Here is a 24,401-nt window from a genome sequence, read left to right as displayed (position 1 = left end):
ACTGTAAATTTTAAATCACTTCTACTTTTACAATGCAAAAAAAAAAAATAATAATTGGCATTGTAGATTTCTGCACCAATATAATAAATTATATATATATATATATATATATATATATATATATATATATATATATATATATATATATATATATATATATATAAAAAATAGTATAACGTGCCACACAAAAGTGTGCCAGCAGTGGTGTTTTTGGTGACATCACCCCCCTCAAAAAATGTAACAACCCCATCAGAACATGGTTTTCAGCACATTCTGCAGCTCCTCCGCACAGAGGCCGCCATACTGCGGTGTGGACGGAGAAAGACAAAAAGTTACAGCTCTCAGGAGAAGAGGAGGAAAAAAAAAATACACGTGCAGAAATGAAGGGTGGGTCATGACGTCACCAGATAAGGGCTTATGAATGTGACCACCAGGGTCCTGTCCAATCAGTGCCCGCACATTGCGACAGCCCGAGGCCCCTCCCCCCTGCAGGCTGTCATTGTCCCTGACAGTCAGGCAGCAGGCCCGCCAACCGGCCTGTGAGCCGCCACAGCCTTAACTAACCGGCCAGGAAACCGCACACGCCTATATAGGACAATGCGCCCAAATACCCGGATGGAATTGTTTGCAAGATTCGTCGACCGCAATAAAGTTTTTCATTAAAAAAAAAAAAAAAAATTTAAAAAAAAAATCAATATTAATGACATCTGCGACCCCGTTCCACACGCTGCAACCAACCTTGCTAAAGAAAGGTAACAAGAAAAGGGCGTGGTTAAAGAAACCTGGCAGTCCAATAGGAATCGCGCACACAAACAGTCGGCTTCACTAGCATCCAATGTAATTTCGGGTTGAGACAGGTTTAGGCGGGGTTTAATGCGAAGCGTATTCATGGTTGTATGTGCTTCTAGGAGGAGGCGGAGGGAGCCGGCGGCGGAAGGGAATCTCCCGCCATTTTTCAATCCGTGCTGTTCTTCTGTGTGAGAGGAGTCAAGGGCGGGAAATCGGTGGAGCTGCTCGTGATCGGCAGCTCTACCTGCAGCGCTCTGCGTTCGGGGACACGGATTAGGCCGTCCGTTAACTCCGGAGCTACGCACTTTTCGCTAAGCTTGCTCTCAGGATGGCGCCGCTGCTGGGCCGCAAGCCGTTCCCGTTGGTGAAGCCGCTGAGTGAGGCGCCCGGAGAGGGGGAGGAGGTCTTCGTAGTGGAGCACACCAAGGAGGCGTTCAGGAGCCGAGAGTATCCTTACTGCGGTACCGAGTGAGTCCTCTGTGACGGGGCCGAGCGCGGGCTGGCGGGAGCGCGGTGTGCGGCGCCGCTGCCCATCTGCGCCCGCTGCCGCCGTCCACTCACGCGTCATGTCAGCGGAAGCGGCCATTGCCGGCCCCATTGTTCTCCTGAGGGGGCTGATCCGTGCCCGGGGGCGCCGCTGCCCGTCTCCAGCTATGGACGCGGGTGATGGCCCCTGGGTCCGTCCACTAGTGGCCGCTGTGCCCGCTCCGGTATGTGTGATCCTCAGGAATAGTCTCCCGCACACAAGGTTTCCATTCACTGACGGCAAAGATCTGTAAGAGGAGACGCGCAGAAGAAAGTGGTGTAAGTTTATAATAAAGGGAATCTGTCAGCAGGATTCTGCTCCCACATCTGAGAGCAGCATAAGGTAGGGACAGAGACCCTGATTCCAGCGGTGTCAGTTACTGGGCTTCTTGCTGCAATGTTCTGAATGATGATCTCTGTATAGCCCCGCCCACACCCCTGATTGGCACTTTTCTGTGTACACCATATAGGCAGAAAGTGGCTAATCAGTGGTGGGGGTGTGGCTATACAGAGCCTAAAAATGTGGAGGACTACATGACAGCAGGTTTACTAGTCCCCTAATGATCTGGTATCTTATCAATACTGCAGCAATCTGCCCAGTAAGTGACACATCGCTGCACTGAAGGCCTCTGCACTTTCATTATGCTGCTTGCATTAGGTAATGAAAACAGCTGCTTTATGTATGTTTGACCGCTGGAGCAAGCATGGGGTGCTCGGGTATGCTCGGTGCTCAGCCCAGTGCCAGCTGCTCAGTCTCTGAATGACTCACCGGGGGTAAAATCAGCATTGGGTGTAGTGTGTATAAAAAAACTGTCCCTCCCTCTGAAGTGATCTGTTTATGGCTGGCTGCATGTGGGTGGAGACCCGAGCTGCCAATTACTGACTTCCATTCGGATTCAGGTCAAGTCCAGAACCGAACGTTATCTAAAATCCAGCCTAACGTCTGCTGGTCCGCTCATCTGTGGTGATCACCATGTTTGTGGCCTGTACATCAGGAGGTTGTCAGTATTCCACCATGGGGCTGTGGTGCGTCGTCCTCATAGTTCATGTTCCTCTGTTCTCATGGTACCAGTTGCACTGCGACTATTGTGATTCTTGAAAAGTCCTGTTTCATCCTATGCATGTAGGTGTATTAGTATGAATGAGTGCCCTGGGCCTTCCTGGCCCCCGATGAGGGCTCCTTTCATCAGCCTCTGTTCTCTTCTGGGCAGTTGGTCAGTAAAATGGGCTTTGTGACTTGTATGATATAGCTAAACCAACAAAGGGGAATCTTGCCAATTTTGGAGCCAACTTATTTAGATCAGTCTCCATGAAGGGCTCCCTGGAGTATGATGCACAGACTTCATTAAGAGGCTCATCATATAAAGGGAATCTGTCAGCAGGTTTTTTGCTGTGTAATCTGAGGACAGCATGCTTATTGGGCTCTGTGCTGTTGTTTCAATAGAAGTGTTTTATCAGCAGGAGTTTCACTGCCCTGACTGTCTCACACTCTTGCTATACTACCTGCACCCCTTCCCTGAAAAGCAGCTCACTGTTAATATACCATGTACGCAGAGAGTTGTGTGGGTGGGCTCTGCTACATCTAGGAAGTCTGATTGTGCTACACCTTCTGCATCCAGTAAACTGAGTGACACAACACTGGAATCAGGGATTCTTTCCCTGCAGTGTGTGGTAGGAAAGTCCTACTGAGATGGGTAGTTGCCAGAGGGTCACCTGAAGCTCTAGATATTAGCGGGGTCTCACAGTTTTGTACATTCTACTTTTTATAGTTCTGTTTTGTTTTTTTTTTAATTTTATTTATTCTTTTTCTTCCTGCCAAAGTTTCGTAACTCTTCCAGTGTGATGGAGCAGAACAGCGCTGGTTAGGCATGGAGTGACACCGACCAGTACTCTTCTGTGAGCAGAGACTGGCCACAGGGGACCTTTTTCTGATGGGATTTCTATGTGACGTAATACATCTGACTGTCCCGCCGCTGGCTGTACAGGTCGCTGTCCCGCCGCTGGCTGTACAGGTCGCTGTCCCGCCGCTGGCTGTACAGGTCGCTGTCCCGCCGCTGGCTGTACAGGTCGCTGTCCCGCCGCTGGCTGTACAGGTCGCTGTCCCGCCGCTGGCTGTACAGGTCGCTGTCCCGCCGCTGGCTGTACAGGTCGCTGTCCCGCCGCTGGCTGTACAGGTCGCTGTCCCGCCGCTGGCTGTACAGGTCGCTGTCCCGCCGCTGGCTGTACAGGTCGCTGTCCCGCCGCTGGCTGTACAGGTCGCTGTCCCGCCGCTGGCTGTACAGGTCGCTGTCCCGCCGCTGGCTGTACAGGTCGCTGTCCCGCCGCTGGCTGTACAGGTCGCTGTCCCGCCGCTGGCTGTACAGGTCGCTGCCCCGCCGCTGGCTGTACAGGTCGCTGCCCCGCCGCTGGCTGTACAGGTCGCTGCCCCGCCGCTGGCTGTACAGGTCGCTGCCCCGCCGCTGGCTGTACAGGTCGCTGCCCCGCCGCTGGCTGTACAGGTCGCTGCCCCGCCGCTGGCTGTACAGGTCGCTGCCCCGCCGCTGGCTGTACAGGTCGCTGCCCCGCCGCTGGCTGTACAGGTCGCTGCCCCGCCGCTGGCTGTACAGGTCACATTACTGTTGAATAAATCGACTGATTTCAGTGAGCTCAACAGATGTGTGGAGGCCCAGCAAGCAGGATCAGACGTGATTTCCCCTTACTATGGGACACTTTTCTTCCCTTGTTGTACAGTGTCATTCCTTTACTGCTGCCGGGGATGGATAATGTGTAGCTGTCAGTGACATGAGACCCGTCACCAATAATGCTGGAGGTGATTTGCAGTGCTAGGCCTGTGAGGTTGTGACGTTTCTCTTCTGGTGGCTGATGAGTCCCAGGACTGTGCAGGTACGGGTGGTACTGTTTACATTTGCTTCAGTCTCCTGTCGTTCTATGTAACTCTGTAAATGGCTGCATGACATGTTCCTAAAATACCGCTTCTCATCTCTGTATCTGCAGCGAAAACCAATGTGACATATTGTGCATTGTTATATACAGTATTACTTGTATTACTTGTATTCCTTAACCACATAATTGTAGAGAATACGAATCCCGGTTGCAGCACTATGCCGAGCGGATTTGGACATGTAAAAGCACAGGTAGCAGTCAGCTGACTCATAAAGAGGCCTGGGACGAGGAGCAGGAAGTGGCAGAATTGTGAGTAGCTCGTCACTTCATGTTACTTTTCAGTTTGTGTGTGACATGTTTATCAGTGTGCACCTACCTCTCGTCTGCTTGGATTAACTCCTCCTATTCTGGGTTAAAGGGAACCTGTCACCAGATTTTTGCCCTATAAGCTGCGGCAATCACCACCAGTGGGCTCTTATATACAGCATGGTAACATGCTGTGTAGAACGTAAGAATCACTTTATAATACTCACTTAAATGGTCGCTGCGGTGGAGTTGGGTCATATTGGTTTCTCCGGTGGCAGCACCTCCTGTATTGGCCATCTTTGTCGTCCTTCTTCTGAAGCTATGGTGAATGATGCGTGCTACGTCATCCACACTCGCCGGCATTGATGTCCTGGGCAGGCGCACTTTGATCTGCCCTTAACAGGGCAGATCAAAGTGTTGTAGTGTGCCTGCGTGGGACCGGCGAGTGTGTAGGATGCATTGCACCGCGGCTTCAGAAGGAGGACGAAGACGGCCGAAAGAGGAGGCGCCGGTACCAGAGAAAAAAGACGCCCATATGACCCCACTCCACTGCACGACAGTTTAGATCAGTATTATAAAGTGATTTTTACATTCTACACAGTGGTCTGGGCTCTTATATACAGCATGTTAGAATACTGTATATAAGAGCTCACTGGTGGTGGCTGCAGCTTATAGGCCCCAAATCTGCTGACAGGTTCCCTTTAAATCTGCTCCAGAAATAGGGTATAGAGACTCCGCTTCATGCAGGTGGTAAACTGCTAAGGCAGCAATCTGATGCCCAGTGTGTGTCAGACATGCAACCTGATCTTATCAATAGCACCTGTGCGCAATACACGCTGTGTTGGATATTTGCTCCATTGGGCCGCCATCATGCTTCCTTGTACCGCCATCATGCTGTTGTCTCTCTACTCTACATGTTGTATAAAAGATTATTCCCTGGCAGGGTCATGCAACTGAAACCACACTGTTATTGGCAGCAGTATCTTAGGAGCTTAAGTGGGTTTTGTGTGTGTGTGTGTGTGTGTGTGTGTGTGTGTGTGTGTGTGTGTGTGTGTGTGTGTGTGTGTGTGTGTGTGTGTGTGTGTCCATCAGTCCACTTTTTCGAGAATATTTTTTTTTTTTTTTTTTCCCTCCCTTCTGTGCCTCTCATTTCCAAAGTTGTGACTCATAATCTTAAAGGTGCAAACTTTCCCTTCAACCAACTGGGCGTACACCACAGAGCTTCTTTCTTCTCTGACGCAGGGCAATCAGAAGGTGCACGCCCACGGATTCTGTATTTTAAAGGCGCAGTTGGTTGAGGAGAAAATCTGCACATTATTACTGGGGTTAAAACACAGAACACAAGAGTCTTTAAATTCACCAAGGTATGAAAACACCCCATAGACATCGTAGTACAAATGTATAAAACATTTTATTAATAATAGTGCACAGGGTATTACAAAATTACAGAGCAACAATCAGAGTAACCGGAATGGGTAGTGAAGGAAGAGGGGAGAACCCCACGTGACCCAGGATAGATGTCAAGTATTGAAAAACAGGACCTGCTAAACAGATATATATGTATAGTAGCCTCTTGTCTATAGAAAGGCCCAATGTGTCGCTAGTTTGTGGCCCAAAGCATAGACATATGGCCTTCTAACGGGCCATACATCAAGTATAGCTAAAGGCCTATGTAGAAGAGACTGACACCATGGCCAAAAATTCGCTACACAGCTAGGCTATAACCTCATAAACAAATCAGAGGTGCCCAGGCTGTATAGCTTAAACAACTATCTATAGGACATGAGGGCTTACCAGTGACAAGCAGAACGTCCGGGAGTCCTGAGGGGCACGTGGGGACCGACGTCCCAACACGTGTTTCGTCAAATACTTCGTCGGGGGACGATAATTAAAAGGTGTGAGGAGTGGAGTTTAAAAAGGGAGCCTAATTGTCACTGACACGCCTCCATTCCCCATGTGCGCTGCAGTGGATGACCGCTACGGAGCGCGCCGCGGCACAGTCTCGGCGGCCGGAAACCGGCGGAACAAGAACTTCCGGTGACGTCACCAACTAGTACATCCGGTTCCCCGCCGCTCCGAGCGTTGCCATGGACGCGATACCAATCAAAGCGGAAACCACTGCAGCGCTACGTCAGATGGACCAACCCCTTGTGGAAACGCCAATCAAACCTCCACAGTCCCGTCATCAAAGGTATGATGTCTAATGCACCAATGTATATTAGGCGTTTTTACATATAAGGATAAAATATCCCCTAGTGACACCAATACAAGGAATATATTACAAGGCACATACGTATTATGCATTATTTGTATACAGACACCACAAGAGGTGCTAATATGGAAGAAAAATAGAGGGAAGAGGAGGAGAAAAGATAGGCAGACGTCTGCAAAAGAGTATAGATATAGGAACATGGGCATAAATATATACACAGTGGTTTTCAGCATAGAAATAATTACAGACAAATCCATGTCCATGTCTGTCACGATTCCGCAGCCTCCCAGTTTTTTGTTGTTCTGTAGACGCACATAAACCTCCATTTCTTCCAGATCAAAAATGATGGCAGACCCTTGGGGGCAGTGGAGGAAGGTGGGAAAGGGGAATTGGGGGTTTTTTTTGGAGAGAAGGAGAACGGGGAGGGGGGGGGGGGAAAGAGGAAGGGAGGGGCCAGATGGTCGAAATTCATGACAAAAACAGGTCCCTTAAAGTTAAACAAAAGATAAAAAACACACTGTTAAAAGAGTCATAGGACCAGCAATATATACAGCATGAAAGATACATCTAAAAATATATATACAAAATACGCTAGAGGTTACATAGTTATTCACACCTCTATTGCGTATTCATGGTGGACTCAGCCACCCAGAGGACCAAATCTCGAGTTAATTGAATCCGACTGGGAGGAGCACGACCCCCCTCTCTCCTCTCTCCAGTCGGACTCCTTTAGGATGTCACTATTATGGGAATAAGAGCAGCAGTTATAGAAATGGGGCGAAAGAAAGCCGCTCATTAAGCCCGTCCGGAGCCTGAGTACCCAAGACAAAGATCCAACGGCACTCCACTTGTGCCAACCGTTTTTTGAGGTCACCGCCCCGAATTCCCAGGTGTACTTTATCGATACCACGGACCTTAAGGGATGTGGGGTCACAATTGTGAACCTCCCTAAAATGTCTGGGTATCGTTTTTAGGGATTCGGGGTTGGTGGCCTCCTTGGCCGCCAGAACATCACGCACATGCTCCCTCGTGCGAATTCGGAGCTCACGTGAGGTCAGACCGACATATATCATGTTACAGCCACATGTGGCGTAATAAATTACGCCAGATGTGCTGCAAGAGATATATGCCCGAATGGAAAACTCCCTTTTTCCGTCCGCTGAACAAAAGGTTGTAGCCCGAATGATGTTCTGGCAGCCACGGCAGCCACCACAAGGGTAACAACCAACACGTTGGGGACCACATCCAAAGAGGGGGGTTCTCTTGGCCACATAGTGACTATGCACTAATGTGTCCCTGAGACTCCTACCCCTCCTTGCCGTCATCAAAGGACGTTCTGGTAAATATCCACGAAGGGAGGGCTCAGTATGGAGAATGGCCCAATGCTTGTTTAATATACCTCTGATTTGGTCCCACTGTCGGCAATAGGTGGAGATAAATCTCGCCACTGGACTAGACGTGGATTTTGTGATGACATTCCCAGAGAGGAGCTGGTCCCGCTGGGAGTGTTTAGCACGTTGGTACCCCTTTTTGATGGATCTCTTGCTATACCCCCTCGAAATGAACCTCTCCCTCATATCCCCTGATTCCGATTCAAAGCCATCATCCGACGAGCACAGCCTGCGTAACCGCAGAAACTGGCCCGTCGGGATGGCATTCACCGTTGACCTGGGGTGACCCGAGGTGGCATGGAGGAGGGAATTGACCGAAGTGGTTTTCCTGAAGATGGTGGTGGAAACAGCCCCGCTAGATTCCACCGAGACTCGAATGTCCAAAAATTCGATGGTCCTTGGTCCGACTTGATGAGTTAAGTAGATGTTATAGCTGTTGGAGTTAAGGTGACGCACAAAATCTTCCAGCTCAGAGCCGGTTCCCCCCCCAGACGACCAGAATGTCGTCAATATAGCGCAACCAACACTGCGCATGGGAGCTCGCCGGCACGCCGTCCCCGAAAACCTCCCTCTCCCAATAGCCGAGAAAGAGGTTTGCGTAAGACTGCGCACAGGCCGCCCCCATCGCAGTGCCGCGCCGCTGGAGGAAGAACCGGTCTCGAAACACAAAGAAATTGTGCGTCAATATAAACTCCAACAGCTCCATAACAAGAGCGGACAAGGACCTATCGAGACTACTCGAATCCAAGTAGAATCGCACGGCGGCCAACCCATCCTGATGACCAATACTGGAGTAGAGGGCCTCCACATCCATTGTTACCAAAATCACCCCCTCCTCCAAGATAAGACCCTCCAATCTCCTTAGGACGTCAGCAGTGTCTGACATAAGAGGGCAACGTCTCCACTAAGGGATGTAAGTAGTATTCAATAAATTTACATGTGACGTCGCACAGCCCTCCCATGCCAGAGACAATGGGACGCCCAGGAGGTATCTTTGGGTTTTTATGAATCTTGGGGAGGAGGTAAAAAGTTGGAACAACAGGTGTTTTTACTAGGAGGCCCTCATAAATTTTTTTGGGGATGATCCCCTCCTCAAATGCCCTCAGTAAAATCAGCTCCAGGTCATTGGTGAAGCCGCGTATGGGGTTATGATGGAGAGGTTCATATGCCTCCCGGTCCCTTAATTGCCGCCATGCCTCCTTCTCATATAACTCCACCGGCCAAATTACCACATTCCCGCCCTTGTCGGCAGGTTTAATCACCACCCCGTCCAGTGATTCAATCTCCCGTAGTGCCATTTGTTGTTGTCGAGTGAGGTTGTTTTTTACCCCCTCTCCGTGGGAGTTGCTGGATATCTTTTGACACTAGTTCACAGAAAATCTGAATCGGGGGGCATAAAGACAAGGGCGGAAAAGTGGCAGACCTTGGCATTGTGTGGCGTGGGAAATTACCTGCTTGTTGGTAAGCCGACTCCTCCTCTAGCTCCTCAAGTGCAGCAATAGCCTCTTGTTCACGGATGGAAGTACTAGATTCCCCTGTGGCTCTCTTGGAATGTAGTTTATGTAGTACCAACTTCCGCAAAACTATAACTGCTGCTCTTATTCCCATAATAGTGACATCCTAAAGGAGTCCGACTGGAGAGAGGGGGGTCGTGCTCCTCCCAGTCGGATTCAATTAACTCGAGATTTGGTCCTCTGGGTGGCTGAGTCCACCATGAATACGCAATAGAGGTGTGAATAACTATGTAACCTCTAGCGTATTTTGTAGATATATTTTTAGATGTATCTTTCATGCTGTATATATTGCTGGTCCTATGACTCTTTTAACAGTGTGTTTTTTATCTTTTGTTTAACTTTAAGGGACCTGTTTTTGTCATGAATTTCGACCATCTGGCCCCTCCCTTCCTCTTTCCCCCCCCTCCCCGTTCTCCTTCTCTCCAAAAAACCCCCCCCAATTCCCCTTTCCCACCTTCCTCCACTGCCCCCAAGGGTCTGCCATCATTTTTGATCTGGAAGAAATGGAGGTTTATGTGCGTCTACAGAACAACAAAAAACTGGGAGGCTGCGGAATCGTGACAGACATGGACATGGATTTGTCTGTAATTATTTCTATGCTGAAAACCACTGTGTATATATTTATGCCCATGTTCCTATATCTATACTCTTTTGCAGACGTCTGCCTATCTTCTCCTCCTCTTCCCTCTATTTTTCTTCCATATTAGCACCTCTTGTGGTGTCTGTATACAAATAATGCATAATACGTATGTGCCTTGTAATATATTCCTTGTATTGGTGTCACTAGGGGATATTTTATCCTTATATGTAAAAACGCCTAATATACATTGGTGCATTAGACATCATACCTTTGATGACGGGACTGTGGAGGTTTGATTGGCGTTTCCACAAGGGGTTGGTCCATCTGACGTAGCGCTGCAGTGGTTTCCGCTTTGATTGGTATCGCGTCCATGGCAACGCTCGGAGCGGCGGGGAACCGGATGTACTAGTTGGTGACGTCACCGGAAGTTCTTGTTCCGCCGGTTTCCGGCCGCCGAGACTGTGCCGCGGCGCGCTCCGTAGCGGTCATCCACTGCAGCGCACATGGGGAATGGAGGCGTGTCAGTGACAATTAGGCTCCCTTTTTAAACTCCACTCCTCACACCTTTTAATTATCGTCCCCCGACGAAGTATTTGACGAAACACGTGTTGGGACGTCGGTCCCCACGTGCCCCTCAGGACTCCCGGACGTTCTGCTTGTCACTGGTAAGCCCTCATGTCCTATAGATAGTTGTTTAAGCTATACAGCCTGGGCACCTCTGATTTGTTTATGAGGTTATAGCCTAGCTGTGTAGCGAATTTTTGGCCATGGTGTCAGTCTCTTCTACATAGGCCTTTAGCTATACTTGATGTATGGCCCGTTAGAAGGCCATATGTCTATGCTTTGGGCCACAAACTAGCGACACATTGGGCCTTTCTATAGACAAGAGGCTACTATACATATATATCTGTTTAGCAGGTCCTGTTTTTCAATACTTGACATCTATCCTGGGTCACGTGGGGTTCTCCCCTCTTCCTTCACTACCCATTCCGGTTACTCTGATTGTTGCTCTGTAATTTTGTAATACCCTGTGCACTATTATTAATAAAATGTTTTATACATTTGTACTACGATGTCTATGGGGTGTTTTCATACCTTGGTGAATTTAAAGACTCTTGTGTTCTGTGTTTTAAATGCATTATTGAGTTGTTGCCTATAATTTCTGGATCTTCATGTTTTATATGACATTATTACTGGGGGTATAACTTGTGAACTCTGGGGCACAGAAGAGAAACTGTTCCAGTTTCGGTGGCATAGCACTAATTGGATGAGATACACACACACTTTTTTTTTTTTTTTTTTTTTTTTTTTTAGGCTGGTTTCACACTACGTCTTTTTAACATCCGTTGAAAACGTTTTTTTAGCGGAAGTACGGATCCTGCTTTTACAGCAAATAACGTATGCAAACGCATATGTTATTTTGCAGGATCCTGCACTGGATGTTTAGGGGCGGGCATTGGAGTCATGTGATCGGGAGTGAGGGGAACTAGACTGGGAGCCGGCTTCTGACAGCTGCAGACGCTGGTAACCAAGGTAAACATCGGCCTTGGATACCCGATATTTATCTTGGTTACGAGTGTCTGCAGCTGCTAGGAGCAGGGCTGCCTGCACGCGTAACCAACGTAAACATCGGGTAACTAAGAGAAGTGGTTACGCGATATTTACCTTGGTTACGAGTGTCCGCAGCTCTCAGGTGGGGGAGAGGGAGGGAGGGAGGAAGGGGGAAAGACAGATAGAGAGAGAGGGTGAGGGAGGGAGGAGGAGAGAGAGACAGATCACGCGAGACTGGTTCTGGGCATGCTCAGTACTTTCTGGGCATGCTCAGTACTTTCTGGGCATGCTCAGTACAAAAGCAGGATCCTGTCTATCAGCACGCCAGCGTTCACCTGCGTTCGCGTGCGTTATAGTGCGGATCCGGTGACTTGCAGTATTTTGACGCAGCTCAAAAACGCTACAAGTAGCGTTTTTGAAACATGTTAAAAAACTGCAAGTCACCGGATCCGCACTATAACGCACGCAAACGCAGGTGAACGCAGGTGGACGCGAGTCCATTGCAAATGCATTGAAATGAAAACGCATTTGCACTGGATCCGTACTTCCGCTAAAATAACGTTTTCAACGGATGTTAAAAAGACGTAGTGTGAAACCAGCCTTATTTAAAGACCTTTTCCTGTTGTGCTTATTTTTTTTTTTTTTTTTAATTTTTTTACTGTCTTTTTAATCTGCTGTTAAAGGCTGGTGCCAGCTGTGGTAAAAGGATTGTCCACTACTCGAACAACCCCTTCCTCTGATTCCACAAGTTTCCCTCAGGTTAAATAATACACTACACTCGCCTCCTGTACTGGCGCCCTTCCGATGGTGCTGCGGTTTGCATACCCGGTGGCTCACATGGGGCTGTGATGTCACATGAGCCCCACATCCGGTCAGCATCGGCTTCTGTCTCCCCGACTTCTGACCAAACAAGCAATCAACAGGAAGTGAACGCTGTGGCTGCACTCACTTCCTGTTGATTGTTTGGTCCGAAGCTGGGGAGACAGAAGCCAGTGCCGATTTGGACTCCGGGATCGTGTGACATCAGGACCTCACGTGAGCCCCGGAAACGCAAACGCGGGACCACTGGAAGGGCGCCGGTACGGAAGATATAGGCTTTATCATTTTACCTAGGGGAAATGTGTGGAAACAGGGGTTGTCCTAGTAGTGGACAACCCCTTTAACACAGCTAGTATCTCCCCAGTATGGAGCCAGCTCAGCATGTAATTGTGTGGCCCTTTTTTTTTTTTTTTTTTTTTGAAGATCTTTTCTCATGTTTTAAAGGGAACCTGTCGGGTCCAATATGCACCCAGATCCACGAGCAGTTCTGTGTATATATTGCTCATCCCTGTATACACTAGCGTAAATAGCTCTTTAGAAAAAGTTATTTCTAAAGATCGTTTATTATATGCTCATGAGCGCAGGGATTAGTCGCAAAGGCGTTAGTTCCCTTGGCTAGACGACCCCGTTAGAATGTAAGCATGCCCCTGTGAGCGTACTAACATGCTACTGAATACATAGCGACGCCGCACATACCTCAGTCTTGATGGCAGAGGATGGATGAGCGCTGCGCATGATTGGGAATCCCAGCATTTCCAGTCATGCGCACTATACCTCACTGAAGCCGGGAAGCTAACACCTGGCATCGGTTTAGTGCACATCCATCCTCCGCTGGCCATCATCAAGAGTGAGGTATGTGCGTTGTTGCTGCGCATTTACTAGCATGTTAAGGTACCGTCACACTAAGCAACATCGCTGCTGAGGCACAACTTGCTAGTGATGTCGCTGTGTGTGACATCCAGCAACATCCTGGCCCCTGCTGTGAGGTTGTTGGTTGTTGCTGAATGTCCTGGGCCATTTTTAGTTGTTGCTCTCCCACTGTGAAGCACACATCGCTGTGTGTGACAGCAACAGAGCAACAACTAAATGTGCAGGGAGCCGGCTTCTGCGGACGCTGGTAACCAATGTAAATATCGGGTAACCAAGAAGCCCTTACCTTGGTTACCCGATATTTACCTTCGTTACCAGCGTCCGCCGTTCTCACACTGCCATTGCCGGCTCCCTGCACACGTAGCTGGAGTACACATCGGGTAATTAACCCGATGTGTACTGTGGCTAGGTGTGCAGGGAGCCAGCGCTAAGCGGTGTGCGCTGGTAACCAAGGCAAATATCGGGTTGGTTACCCGATATTTACCTTAGTTACCAAGCACGGCATGCTTCCACGTGTAGCGACGCTCCAGCGATCCCTGCCAGGTCAGGTTACTGGTGGGATCGCTGGAGCGTCGCTTAGTGTGACATCTCACTAGCGACCTACTAGCAACTTACCAGCGATCCCTATCCGGTTGTATCGTTGTTGGGATCGCTGGTAAGTTGTTTAGTGTTGTTTAGCCTTTAGTATACTCACAGGGGTGTGCTAAGGTGGTCGACTAGCCAAGGGAGCGAACGCCCTTGTGACTAGTCCCTGACGTCATTAGCATAGATAGAGATCTGTAGAAAAAGTATTTCTAAAGATCCTTGCTAGTGTATACAAGGACGGTTAGGTATGGATTAGCAATATCAACCCAGAACTGCTCGTGCTTCTGAGTCCATATTTGACCTGACAGGTTCCCTTTTTAAGAGTAATAAAATTGTTTACTGTGGTCAATACAACGGCTGACTGTAAGCATAAGGTTGTGTTCACACATGACTTAATGCTTTTTGCTGAAGGGAAAAAAAAAAATTACATTACACATTACCAACAAAAGCTGAGATTTTAGAAATCTGTTTGGTTTCTTCTTTCTTTTTTTTCCCTAATTGAATTTCAAAACTACATTTTTTTTTTTTTAATTTTTTTTGTTAGCAGCATTTTCACACATTAGAAAACAATGAAAAGTTAAAAAAAAATGCAGCTTAACATTAGTGCGGGTTTTTTTTTTTTTTTTGGTTAATCATGAGTCCACTTAAACAACGCAGCTGGTCACTGTCTTATACTCAGCATTTTGGCTGCAGAGAAAACACTGCAATAATTCAGTGTATGAACATGCGCCTAACTGCAGTGCATTTTGTGCCTCTGCTCATTGTATGCATGAAGGCCTAGGGCATCGCACCCGGTCTCTGGACCTGGATAGGGCATTGCACAGATAGACCTGTAGATATCTTCTGAACAGCCCTTATGTAATGTGTTAGTACTCTGTATGCTTACATATGGCTTTACCAATACTTTGCTTTTGTGGCAGATTGAAAGAAGAGTTTCCAGTATGGTATGAGAAGCAAGTGTTGGAGATCGTGCACCATAACACGGTCTCCTTGGACAAGTTGGTGGACCAGTCCTGGATGGATATAATGACAAAGTATTCTATTGATGAGGAGTGTGACTTTGAGGTATCCTATTCTTTGACTTCACTCAGTTTTTTACTTATTTTTAAAGCTATTTCTAGAATATTTTCAGAACTCTATAAAAAGCAGATTGTTAGCCGGTGAGTGAAGGTCCGGGCACAGGTTTCACGCTGCCTGAACCATGCACAGCACAAGTCAGGCTGGCTGCGTTACTGCAGCTGCTTATGTTTTGCTCCAGCATGTCATACGAGTCATAGAGGCCGATCCTGCAGCTGCTCCCTGCCCCCGCTCCTCTATACCGAAAGGTCTCCCTCCATACTCGCACATGAAGCGATGGATCAGAGGCGCTGGCGGTGCCTCTTGTCTTGTCTTTTAGCTTTGCAAGAGTAGACTTGGGATGTTTCATAGCAGGAGATGCTATCTGTGCATCGAGCAGCATTAATCTGTCTACAGATTTCCTTTTAACCCCTTCACGGCATTTGACGTAAGTTTACGTCATGATCAGGGAAGGGTTCCCGTAAAATGACGACATAAACTTGCGTCATGGTGATCATGCGAGAACAGAAGTTGTGACCACCCTGACTGCCACCGGGAACTCAGTGTAAACTATAACTGAGCTCTGGCTGTATAACACCCTAAGGCTTTGTGCGCACTAGAAATGTAAATTTTCTCAAGAAAATTTCTTGAGAAACTTCTGGGAGTGGAAGATTTCTAGGCCTCCGGAAAAAATCCGCACCAAATCCATGGTAAATCCGCATGCGGATTTGCCGCGGATTAGCCGCGATTTTCCCGCAGGTTGTTCCCTGCGGATTTTGCAGGCTGTACTGTGGAAAAGAATTGACATGCTCATTTTCTCAAGAAATTCTTCTCAAGGAAATTTCTTGAGAAAAATCCGCAGCGTGCGCACAGCTATTTTTTTTTTTCTCATAGGATTTGCTGGGAAATGTCAGCACAAAGATTGCAGACATTTCTTAAATTTCCGCAGCAAATCCGCGGGTAAATCCGCAGGTAAAACGGCCTAGTGTGCACATAGCCTTAATGTCACAATGGATGGCCTTTAGGAGGCTGGGGGAGGGAGTGCAGTCCCACTTCCATCAATCAGGACCTCTGTGACATGATGGGTGGAGAAAAAGAATGAAGGTAAAAAAAAGACACTAACAAATATATTTATGTAAAAACAAAAATATGTACACATTGATATTGCCACATCTGGAACAACCTGATCTATAAAATTGTCAGACTAAGATGAAGTACAATGTGTCATGAACAAATCTCAAATGCTGGAATATATTGGTGTTTCAGAGCTATTACCTCTCAGGCTGTGTGCCGACGCTGTGTTTTTGCTATATTTCTTTTTTTTTTTTTCTTGCAAATTTTAATCAGTACTGTAAGGGTACCGTCTCACTAAACGACGTACCAGCGATTCCGACCACGACACGACCTGGTCAGCATCGCTGGTACTTCGCTACAGGGTCGCTAGTGAGCTGTCAAACAGTCAGCTCTTCCCTGCGACCAGCCACCAGCGACTTGTGTAATGATGCTGCGCTTGGTAACCAGGGTAAATATCGGGTAACTAAGCAAAGCGCTTTGCTTGGTTACCCGATATTTCTTCAGCGCTCTATTGGGAGACCCAGACGATTGGGGTATAGCTACTGCCCTCCGGAGGCCACACAAAGCACTACACTAAAAAGTGCAAGGCCCCTCCCCTTCTGGCTATACCCCCCCGTGGTATCACGGGTTCTCCAGTTTTCAAGCTTTGTGCGAAGGAGGTCAGACATCCACGCATAGCTCCACAGATTTTAGTCAGCAGTAGCTGCTGACTATTTCGGATGGAAGAAAAGAGGGCCCATATAGGGCCCCCAGCATGCTCCCTTCTCACCCGTGGATGGTGTTGTAAGGTTGAGGTACCTATTGCTGGTACAGGGGCTGGAGCCCCACATGCTGTTTTCCTTCCACATCCCCTTGTAGGGCTCTGTGGAAGTGGGATCCTGCCGGCCTCTAAGCTCTGACGCCGGGCTCCATCCACAGACCCAGTTGAACCTGATGGATATGGAGCAGGAGTACAATCAGGGACATGGCCCTGCATCATACAGGTACTCTGTGTCCCCGGCAGGCACAGACACACTCCGGGCTGGCTGGGTGTTGTAGTGCGCCGGGGACCGTAACGTTGGAGTTAGTGTTCCTACAGTTTACTGGGGGACTTTGTGTTGTGGGAACGCAGCGCCGACCCCCACTGGACCGGCGGCGCTGCTGTGACTTGTAGTGCGCCGGGGACACGCCGACCGCGCTTTTACGGCGGCGGCGTTTATAAATCCAGTCCCCGGCTTTTGCGGCCTAGCTCCGCTTCGTTCCCGCCCCCACCCTGTCAATCAGGGTAGGGGAGAGACGCTGTTTCGCAGCAGCGACGAGGGCTGGAGCCTGATTTACATGCTCCAGCCCTCTCACTAGGCACAGAGGGAAGCAGGCTTCCCGCTCTTAGTCAGGAACGCCCAGGGCCCGCCCCCCTCCTCTCCCAGGACGCCGGCAGCCATTACATGCAGTCTGGCTGGAGGAAGGACGCAAGGCTCTGGGAGACCTGGACTAGGGGGCTTTTGGAGACCACACACCCGCTCTTAAGCGGGCGGTAAGCGGCATTTCAGCTGGCCCCTCTAGTGCCTCAGTGTGTATTGGTGTACTGTGTCACCAGATATATATATTTATTTATTTCTTGCACTGTGAGGTCGCTTCCTGGCTGGATACCCAGATCGCTCTGAGGAAGCAGCAACATGTCATCCACAAAACGCAAGGCTGCCAAGGCTAGGGCTGTGTACACTGCGTGTGCTGCATGTGGGGCTGCTCTACCAGCAGGTTCCAAAGACCCCCATTGTGTGCAATGCTCAGATCCGGTGCTGCTTCGCCAGCCGGAGTCCGGAGGGGTAGTGACCCAGGCTGAGACGCTTGTAAGTCCTGCCCCGGTGTCAGGGACAGACTTTGCAGTTTTTGCTGATGGAATGTCTGTGACTATGGCAAAAATCCTTGAAACTTTGCAATCCATGACTGGGGCTCAGTCTATGGACACGGCGAGGTCTCTGTCCTCTAATCCCCCTCAGTTGGAATTAATCCAGACTGCAAGGGGGTCCCCGGCTTCCCAGGCTGAGTATTATGACTCAGATGATAGCCCCAGCCACCCTAAGCGAGCTCGCTGGGAAAGACCCTCAACGTCATCACACTGCTCAGGGTCTCAGCGCAATCAGTCGCCCTGTGATGCGTCTGAAGAGAGTGATCAGGAGTCTTATCCTGGAACCCCTCTCAATCTGGATACCCCGGATGGGGACACCATGGTAAACGAGCTTATCTCAGCCATCAATAGACTGTTGGATATTTCTCCCCCAGCTCCTTCTGCAGAGGAGGCAGCTGCAGAGCAGGAGAAGTTTCGTTTCCTCTATCCCAAGCGTAAATTGAGTGCTTTCTTGGATCACTCTGACTTCAGAGAGTCAATCCAGAAACACGACGCTCATCCAGAAAGGCGTTTCTCTAAACGTTCTAAGGATACACGTTTTCCTTTCCCCCCTGATGTGGTCAAGCGCTGGACCCAGTGTCCAAAAGTAGACCCCCCGATTTCCAAACTTGCAGCTAGATCCATAGTTGCAGTGGAGGATGGCGCTTCACTTAAGGATGCCAATGACAGACAGATGGACCTTTGGTTAAAATCTGTCTATGAAGCTATCGGCGCGTCGTTTGCTCCAGCATTCGCAGCCGTATGGGCACTCCAAGCTATTTCAGCTGGGTTAGCAAAAGTGGATGCTATCATACATCCAGCGGTGCCGCAAGTGGCGTCCCTTACCTCGCAGATGTCTGCGTTTGCGTCTTACGCTATCAATGCGGTCCTAGAATCTACCAGCCGCACCTCAATGGCGTCCGCCAATTCGGTAGTTTTGCGCAGAGCCTTGTGGTTAAAGGACTGGAAAGCAGATGCTGGTTCCAAAAAATGTTTAACCAGCTTGCCTTTATCTAGAGATAGACTGTTTGGCGAGCCATTGGCTGACATCATTAAACAGTCCAAGGGTAAAGACTCTTCCTTACCCCAGCCCAGATCAAGCAAACCTCAGCAGAAAAAATGGCAGCAGAGGTTTCAGTCCTTTCGAGGTTCGGGCAAGACACAATTCTCCTCGTCCAAAGGGACGCAGAGGACGCAAAGAGTCTCAGATTCCTGGCGGGCTCACGCACGCCCCAAGAAAGCAAATGGAGGAACCGCTTCCAAAGCGGCTACCTCATGACTTCCAGCCCCCCCCTCCGCATCTCCGGTCGGGGGCAGGCTCTCCCGCTTTTCCGACATTTGGATGTCACAGGTCAAAGACCGGTGGGTGACAAACATTTTGTCTCGCGGGTACAGAATCGAGTTCAGTTCTCGTCCTCCAGCTCGGTTCTTCAGAACCTCCCCACATCCAGACCGAGCAGTTGCCCTGCTGCAGGCGGTGGACTCCCTAAGAGCGGAAGGAGTAGTGGTTCCTGTACCGCCTCAGGAACAAGGGCGAGGGTTTTACTCCAATCTCTTTGTGGTTCCAAAAAAGGACGGCTCGTTCCGTCCTGTTCTGGATCTAAAGCTGCTCAACAAACATGTGCACGCCAGACGGTTCCGGATGGAAACCCTCCGCTCTGTCGTTGCCTCAATGTCTCAAGGAGACTTCCTTGCCTCAATAGACATCAAAGATGCTTATCTCCACGTGCCAATTGCTACAGAACATCAACGTTTTCTACGTTTTGTGATAGGAAACGACCATCTTCAGTTCGTAGCTCTGCCATTCGGTCTGGCGACAGCCCCCCGGGTCTTCACCAAGGTCATGGCGGCGGTGGTAGCAGTCTTGCACTCTCAGGGACACTCGGTGATCCCTTACCTAGACGATCTACTTGTCAAGGCACCCTCTCAAGAGGCATGCCAACTCAGTCTTCATGCTACGCTGGAGACTCTACAGACGTTCGGATGGATCATCAACTTTCCAAAGTCGAATCTGTCACCGTCACAGTCGCTAACGTATCTTGGCATGGAGTTTCATACTCGAGCAGCGAGAGTGAAGCTTCCGCTGAACAAGCAGCGGTCCCTACAGACAGGGGTGCAATCCCTCCTTCAAGGCCAGTCGCACCCCTTACGGCGCCTCATGCACTTCCTCGGGAAGATGGTGGCAGCCATGGAAGCAGTTCCCTTTGCGCAGTTTCATCTGCGCCCACTTCAATGGGACATTCTCCGCCAATGGGACGGGAAGTCAACGTCCCTGGACAGGAAAGTCTCTCTTTCCCAGACGGCCAAGGACTCTCTACAATGGTGGCTCCTTCCCACCTCATTGTCTCAGGGAAGATCCTTCCTGCCCCCATCCTGGGCAGTGGTCACGACAGATGCGAGTCTGTCAGGGTGGGGAGCAGTGTTTCTCCACCACAGGGCCCAGGGGACGTGGACTCCGCAGGAGTCCACCCTTCAGATCAATGTTCTGGAAATCAGGGCAGTGTATCTTGCCCTACTGGCCTTCCAACAGTGGCTGGAAGGAAAGCAGATCCGAATCCAGTCGGACAACTCCACAGCGGTGGCATACATCAACCACCAAGGAGGGACGCGCAGTCGGCAAGCATTCCAAGAAGTCCGGCGCATTCTAATGTGGGTGGAGGACACAGCATCCACCATATCCGCGGTTCACATCCCAGGCGTAGAAAATTGGGAAGCAGACTTCCTCAGTCGCCAGGGCATGGACGCAGGGGAGTGGTCCCTTCACCCGGACGTGTTTCAGGAAATCTGTCGCCGATGGGGAGTGCCGGACGTCGACCTAATGGCGTCCCGGCACAACAACAAGGTCCCGGCATTCATGGCGAGGTCGCGCGATCAAAGAGCTCTGGCGGCAGACGCATTAGTTCAAGATTGGTCGCAGTTCCGGCTCCCATACGTCTTCCCACCTCTGGCACTCTTGCCCAGAGTGTTACGCAAGATCAGATCCGATTGCAGCCGCGTCATACTCGTCGCCCCAGACTGGCCGAGGAGATCGTGGTATCCGGATCTGTGGCATCTCACGGTCGGTCGACCGTGGTCACTGCCAGACCGACCAGACTTACTGTCCCAAGGGCCGTTTTTCCATCAGAATTCTGCGGCCCTGAACCTGACTGTGTGGCCATTGAGTCCTGGATCCTAGCGTCTGCAGGATTATCCCAAGGAGTTGTAGCCACAATGAGACAGGCTAGAAAGTCGACTTCTGCTAAGATCTACCACAGAACGTGGAAGATTTTCTTATCCTGGTGTTCCGCTCAGGGAGTGTCTCCCTGGCCATTTGCATTGCCCACTTTTCTTTCTTTCCTGCAATCGGGGTTAGAAAAGGGCTTGTCGCTCAGCTCCCTTAAAGGGCAAGTATCGGCACTATCCGTGTTTTTTCAGAAGCGTCTAGCACGTCTTCCTAAGGTGCGCACGTTCCTGCAGGGGGTCTGTCATATTGTGCCCCCGTACAAGCGGCCGTTAGATCCATGGGATCTGAACAGGGTACTAGTTGCTCTCCAGAAGCCGCCTTTCGAGCCTCTGAAGGAAGTTTCCTTTTCTCGCCTGTCACAGAAAGTGGCGTTGCTTGTTGCGATCACATCGCTTCGGCGAGTGTCGGAGCTGGCAGCTCTGTCATCCAAGGCTCCCTTCCTGGTGTTCCACCAGGACAAGGTAGTGCTGCGCCCCATTCCGGAGTTTCTCCCTAAGGTCGTCTCCTCGTTTCATCTTAATCAGGATATATCCTTGCCTTCCTTTTGTCCTCATCCGGTTCACCGGTATGAAAAGGACTTACGTTTGCTGGATCTGGTGAGAGCACTCAGAATCTACATTTCCCGCACGGCGCCCATGCGCCGTTCCGATGCACTTTTTGTCCTTGTCGCTGGTCCGCGCAAGGGGTTGCAGGCTTCTAAAGCCACCCTGGCTCGATGGATCAAAGAACCAATTCTAGAGGCCTACCGTTCTGCGGGGCTTCCGGTTCCTTCAGGGCTAAAAGCCCACTCAACCAGAGCCGTGGGTGCGTCCTGGGCATTACGACACCAGGCTTCGGCTCAACAGGTGTGCCAGGCAGCTACCTGGTCGAGTCTGCACACTTTCACCAAACATTATCAGGTGCATACCTATGCTTCGGCGGATGCCAGCTTAGGTAGAAGAGTCCTGCAGGCGGCAGTGACATCCCCGTAGGGGAGGGCTGTTTTGCAGCTCTAACATGAGGTATCTCTTTACCCACCCAGGGACAGCTTTTGGACGTCCCAATCGTCTGGGTCTCCCAATAGAGCGCTGAAGAAGAAGGGAATTTTGTTACTTACCGTAAATTCCTTTTCTTCTAGCTCTTATTGGGAGACCCAGCACCCGCCCTGTTGTCCTTCGGGATTTTTTTGTTGTTTGCGGGTACACATGTTGTTCATGTTGAACGGTTTTTCAGTTCTCCGACGTTATTCGGAGTTAATTTGTTTAAACCAGTTATTGGCTTCCTCCTTCTTGCTTTGGCACTAAAACTGGAGAACCCGTGATACCACGGGGGGGTATAGCCAGAAGGGGAGGGGCCTTGCACTTTTTAGTGTAGTGCTTTGTGTGGCCTCCGGAGGGCAGTAGCTATACCCCAATCGTCTGGGTCTCCCAATAAGAGCTAGAAGAAAAGGAATTTACGGTAAGTAACAAAATTCCCTTCTTACCCTGGTTACCAGCGTACACTGCTTACAGGCTGCCAACACTGGCTCCCTGTATATGTAGCTATGGTGCACATCGGATTACTAAGCAAAGCACTTTGCTTAGTTACCAGTTATTTACCCTGGTTACCAGTGTACGCTGCTTACACAGTCGGTGCTTGTTGGTCTCCCGCCGTCAAGCACGCCGATGTGTGCTGCACAGCGGAAGACCAATGAGCAAAAAATGAACCAGAACAGTGTGTAACGATTAGAGATTTCACAGCAGGGACCAGGTCGCTGCTTAATGTCACACACAGCGAGATCGCTGATGAGGTCACTGCTACGTCACAACACCTGTGACTCAGCAGCGATCTTGCTATGTGAGAAGTACCCCTAAGTAAACCTGCATCCCAGCAAAGTCTGAGAATTGTGACTTGCTGTGCACATGTTGCAGATTTTTTTTTTTTTCTTCGGCGCTCCATTGGGAGACCCAGACGATTGGGTGTATAGCACTGCCTCCGGAGGCCACACAAAGCAATTACACTAAAAAGTGTAAGGCCCCTCCCCTTCTGGCTATACACCCCCAGTGGGATCACTGGCTCACCAGTTTTCTGCTTTGTGCGAAGGAGGTCAGACATCCACGCATAGCTCCACTGTTTAGTCAGCAGTAGCTGCTGACTATGTCGGATGGAAGAAAAGAGGGCCCATATGGGGCCCCCAGCATGCTCCCTTCTTACCCCACTTGTGGTTTGTAAGGTTGAGGTACCCATTGCGGGTACGGAGGCTGGAGCCCACATGCTGTTTTCCTTCCCCATCCCCCTGAGGGGCTCTGCGGAAGTGGGATCTTACCGGCCCCCAAGCCCTGAGGCCGGGCTCCATCCACAGACCCAGGGAACCTGCTGGATACGGAGCTGGGTACCGTTCAGGGACAAGGCCCTGCAACTTTCAGGTACTCTGTGTCCCCGTACAGGCAGGCACGCACACGCCAGACTTGCTGGGTGTGTTAGTGCGCCGGGGACAGTGGCGTTGCACGCTGGGTTGAGTCACACAGTTCGGCTGTGTGACTTCAGGTGATGGGAACTACCGCGCCGGCCACCCTTGGAGCGGCGGCGCGGATGGGACTTGTAGTGCGCCGGGGACTTAGCGCCGACCGCGCTTTTACGGCGGCGGCGCTTATAACTTTAGCCCCCGGCTTTTGCGGCCTAGCTCCGCTTCGTTCCCGCCCCCCTCCCTGTCAATCAGGGAAAGGGAGAGACGCTGTGCAATCGTCAGCGCCAAGGGCTGGAGCCTTATTTACATGCTCCAGCCCTCTCACTAGACACAGGGGGACGCAGGTTTCCCGCTTTTAGTCTGAGCACGCCCAGGGCCCGCCCCCCCCCTCCACAGGACGCCGGCAGCCATTCCTTACATGCAGTCTGGCTGGAGGACGGACACAGGCTCTGGGAGACCCAGACTAGGGATTTCTGGCGACCACACACCCGCGTTTGGCGGGCGGTAAGCAGCACAGTAGTGCTGGCCCCACTAGTGCCACAGTGTTGTATTGTATTTCTGTACCAGAGATATATATATATATATATATATATATATATATATATATACTGCACTGCACTGTTCGGTCGCTTCTTGACTGTATACCCTATATTGCTCTGAGGAGACAACAACATGTCATCCACAAAACGCAAGGGTGCCAAGGCAAGGGCTGCTTACACTGCTTGTACAGC

At 50.1% G+C, this 24,401-nt stretch overlaps 1 protein-coding gene across 1 annotated transcript in view; it reads left to right on the top strand.

Moving 5' to 3' along the window:
• Window positions 1–845: 845 nt before the first annotated feature.
• BAZ1B (bromodomain adjacent to zinc finger domain 1B) overlaps window positions 846–24,401 on the top strand; it is a 129,716-nt gene continuing 106,160 nt past the window's right edge. Inside the window, exons 1-3 of the mRNA XM_075335360.1 lie at window positions 846–1,236; window positions 4,390–4,506; window positions 14,946–15,090. Coding sequence (XP_075191475.1) covers window positions 1,118–1,236; window positions 4,390–4,506; window positions 14,946–15,090 — 381 coding nt within the window. The 5' untranslated portion in view covers window positions 846–1,117. The remainder of the gene's footprint in view (window positions 1,237–4,389; window positions 4,507–14,945; window positions 15,091–24,401) is intronic.

The sequence above is a fragment of the Anomaloglossus baeobatrachus genome, chromosome 2 (genome assembly GCF_048569485.1).
Source record: "Anomaloglossus baeobatrachus isolate aAnoBae1 chromosome 2, aAnoBae1.hap1, whole genome shotgun sequence".
Taxonomy (NCBI): Eukaryota; Metazoa; Chordata; class Amphibia; order Anura; family Aromobatidae; genus Anomaloglossus; species Anomaloglossus baeobatrachus.
This window is presented reverse-complemented; position numbering and strand designations above follow the sequence as displayed.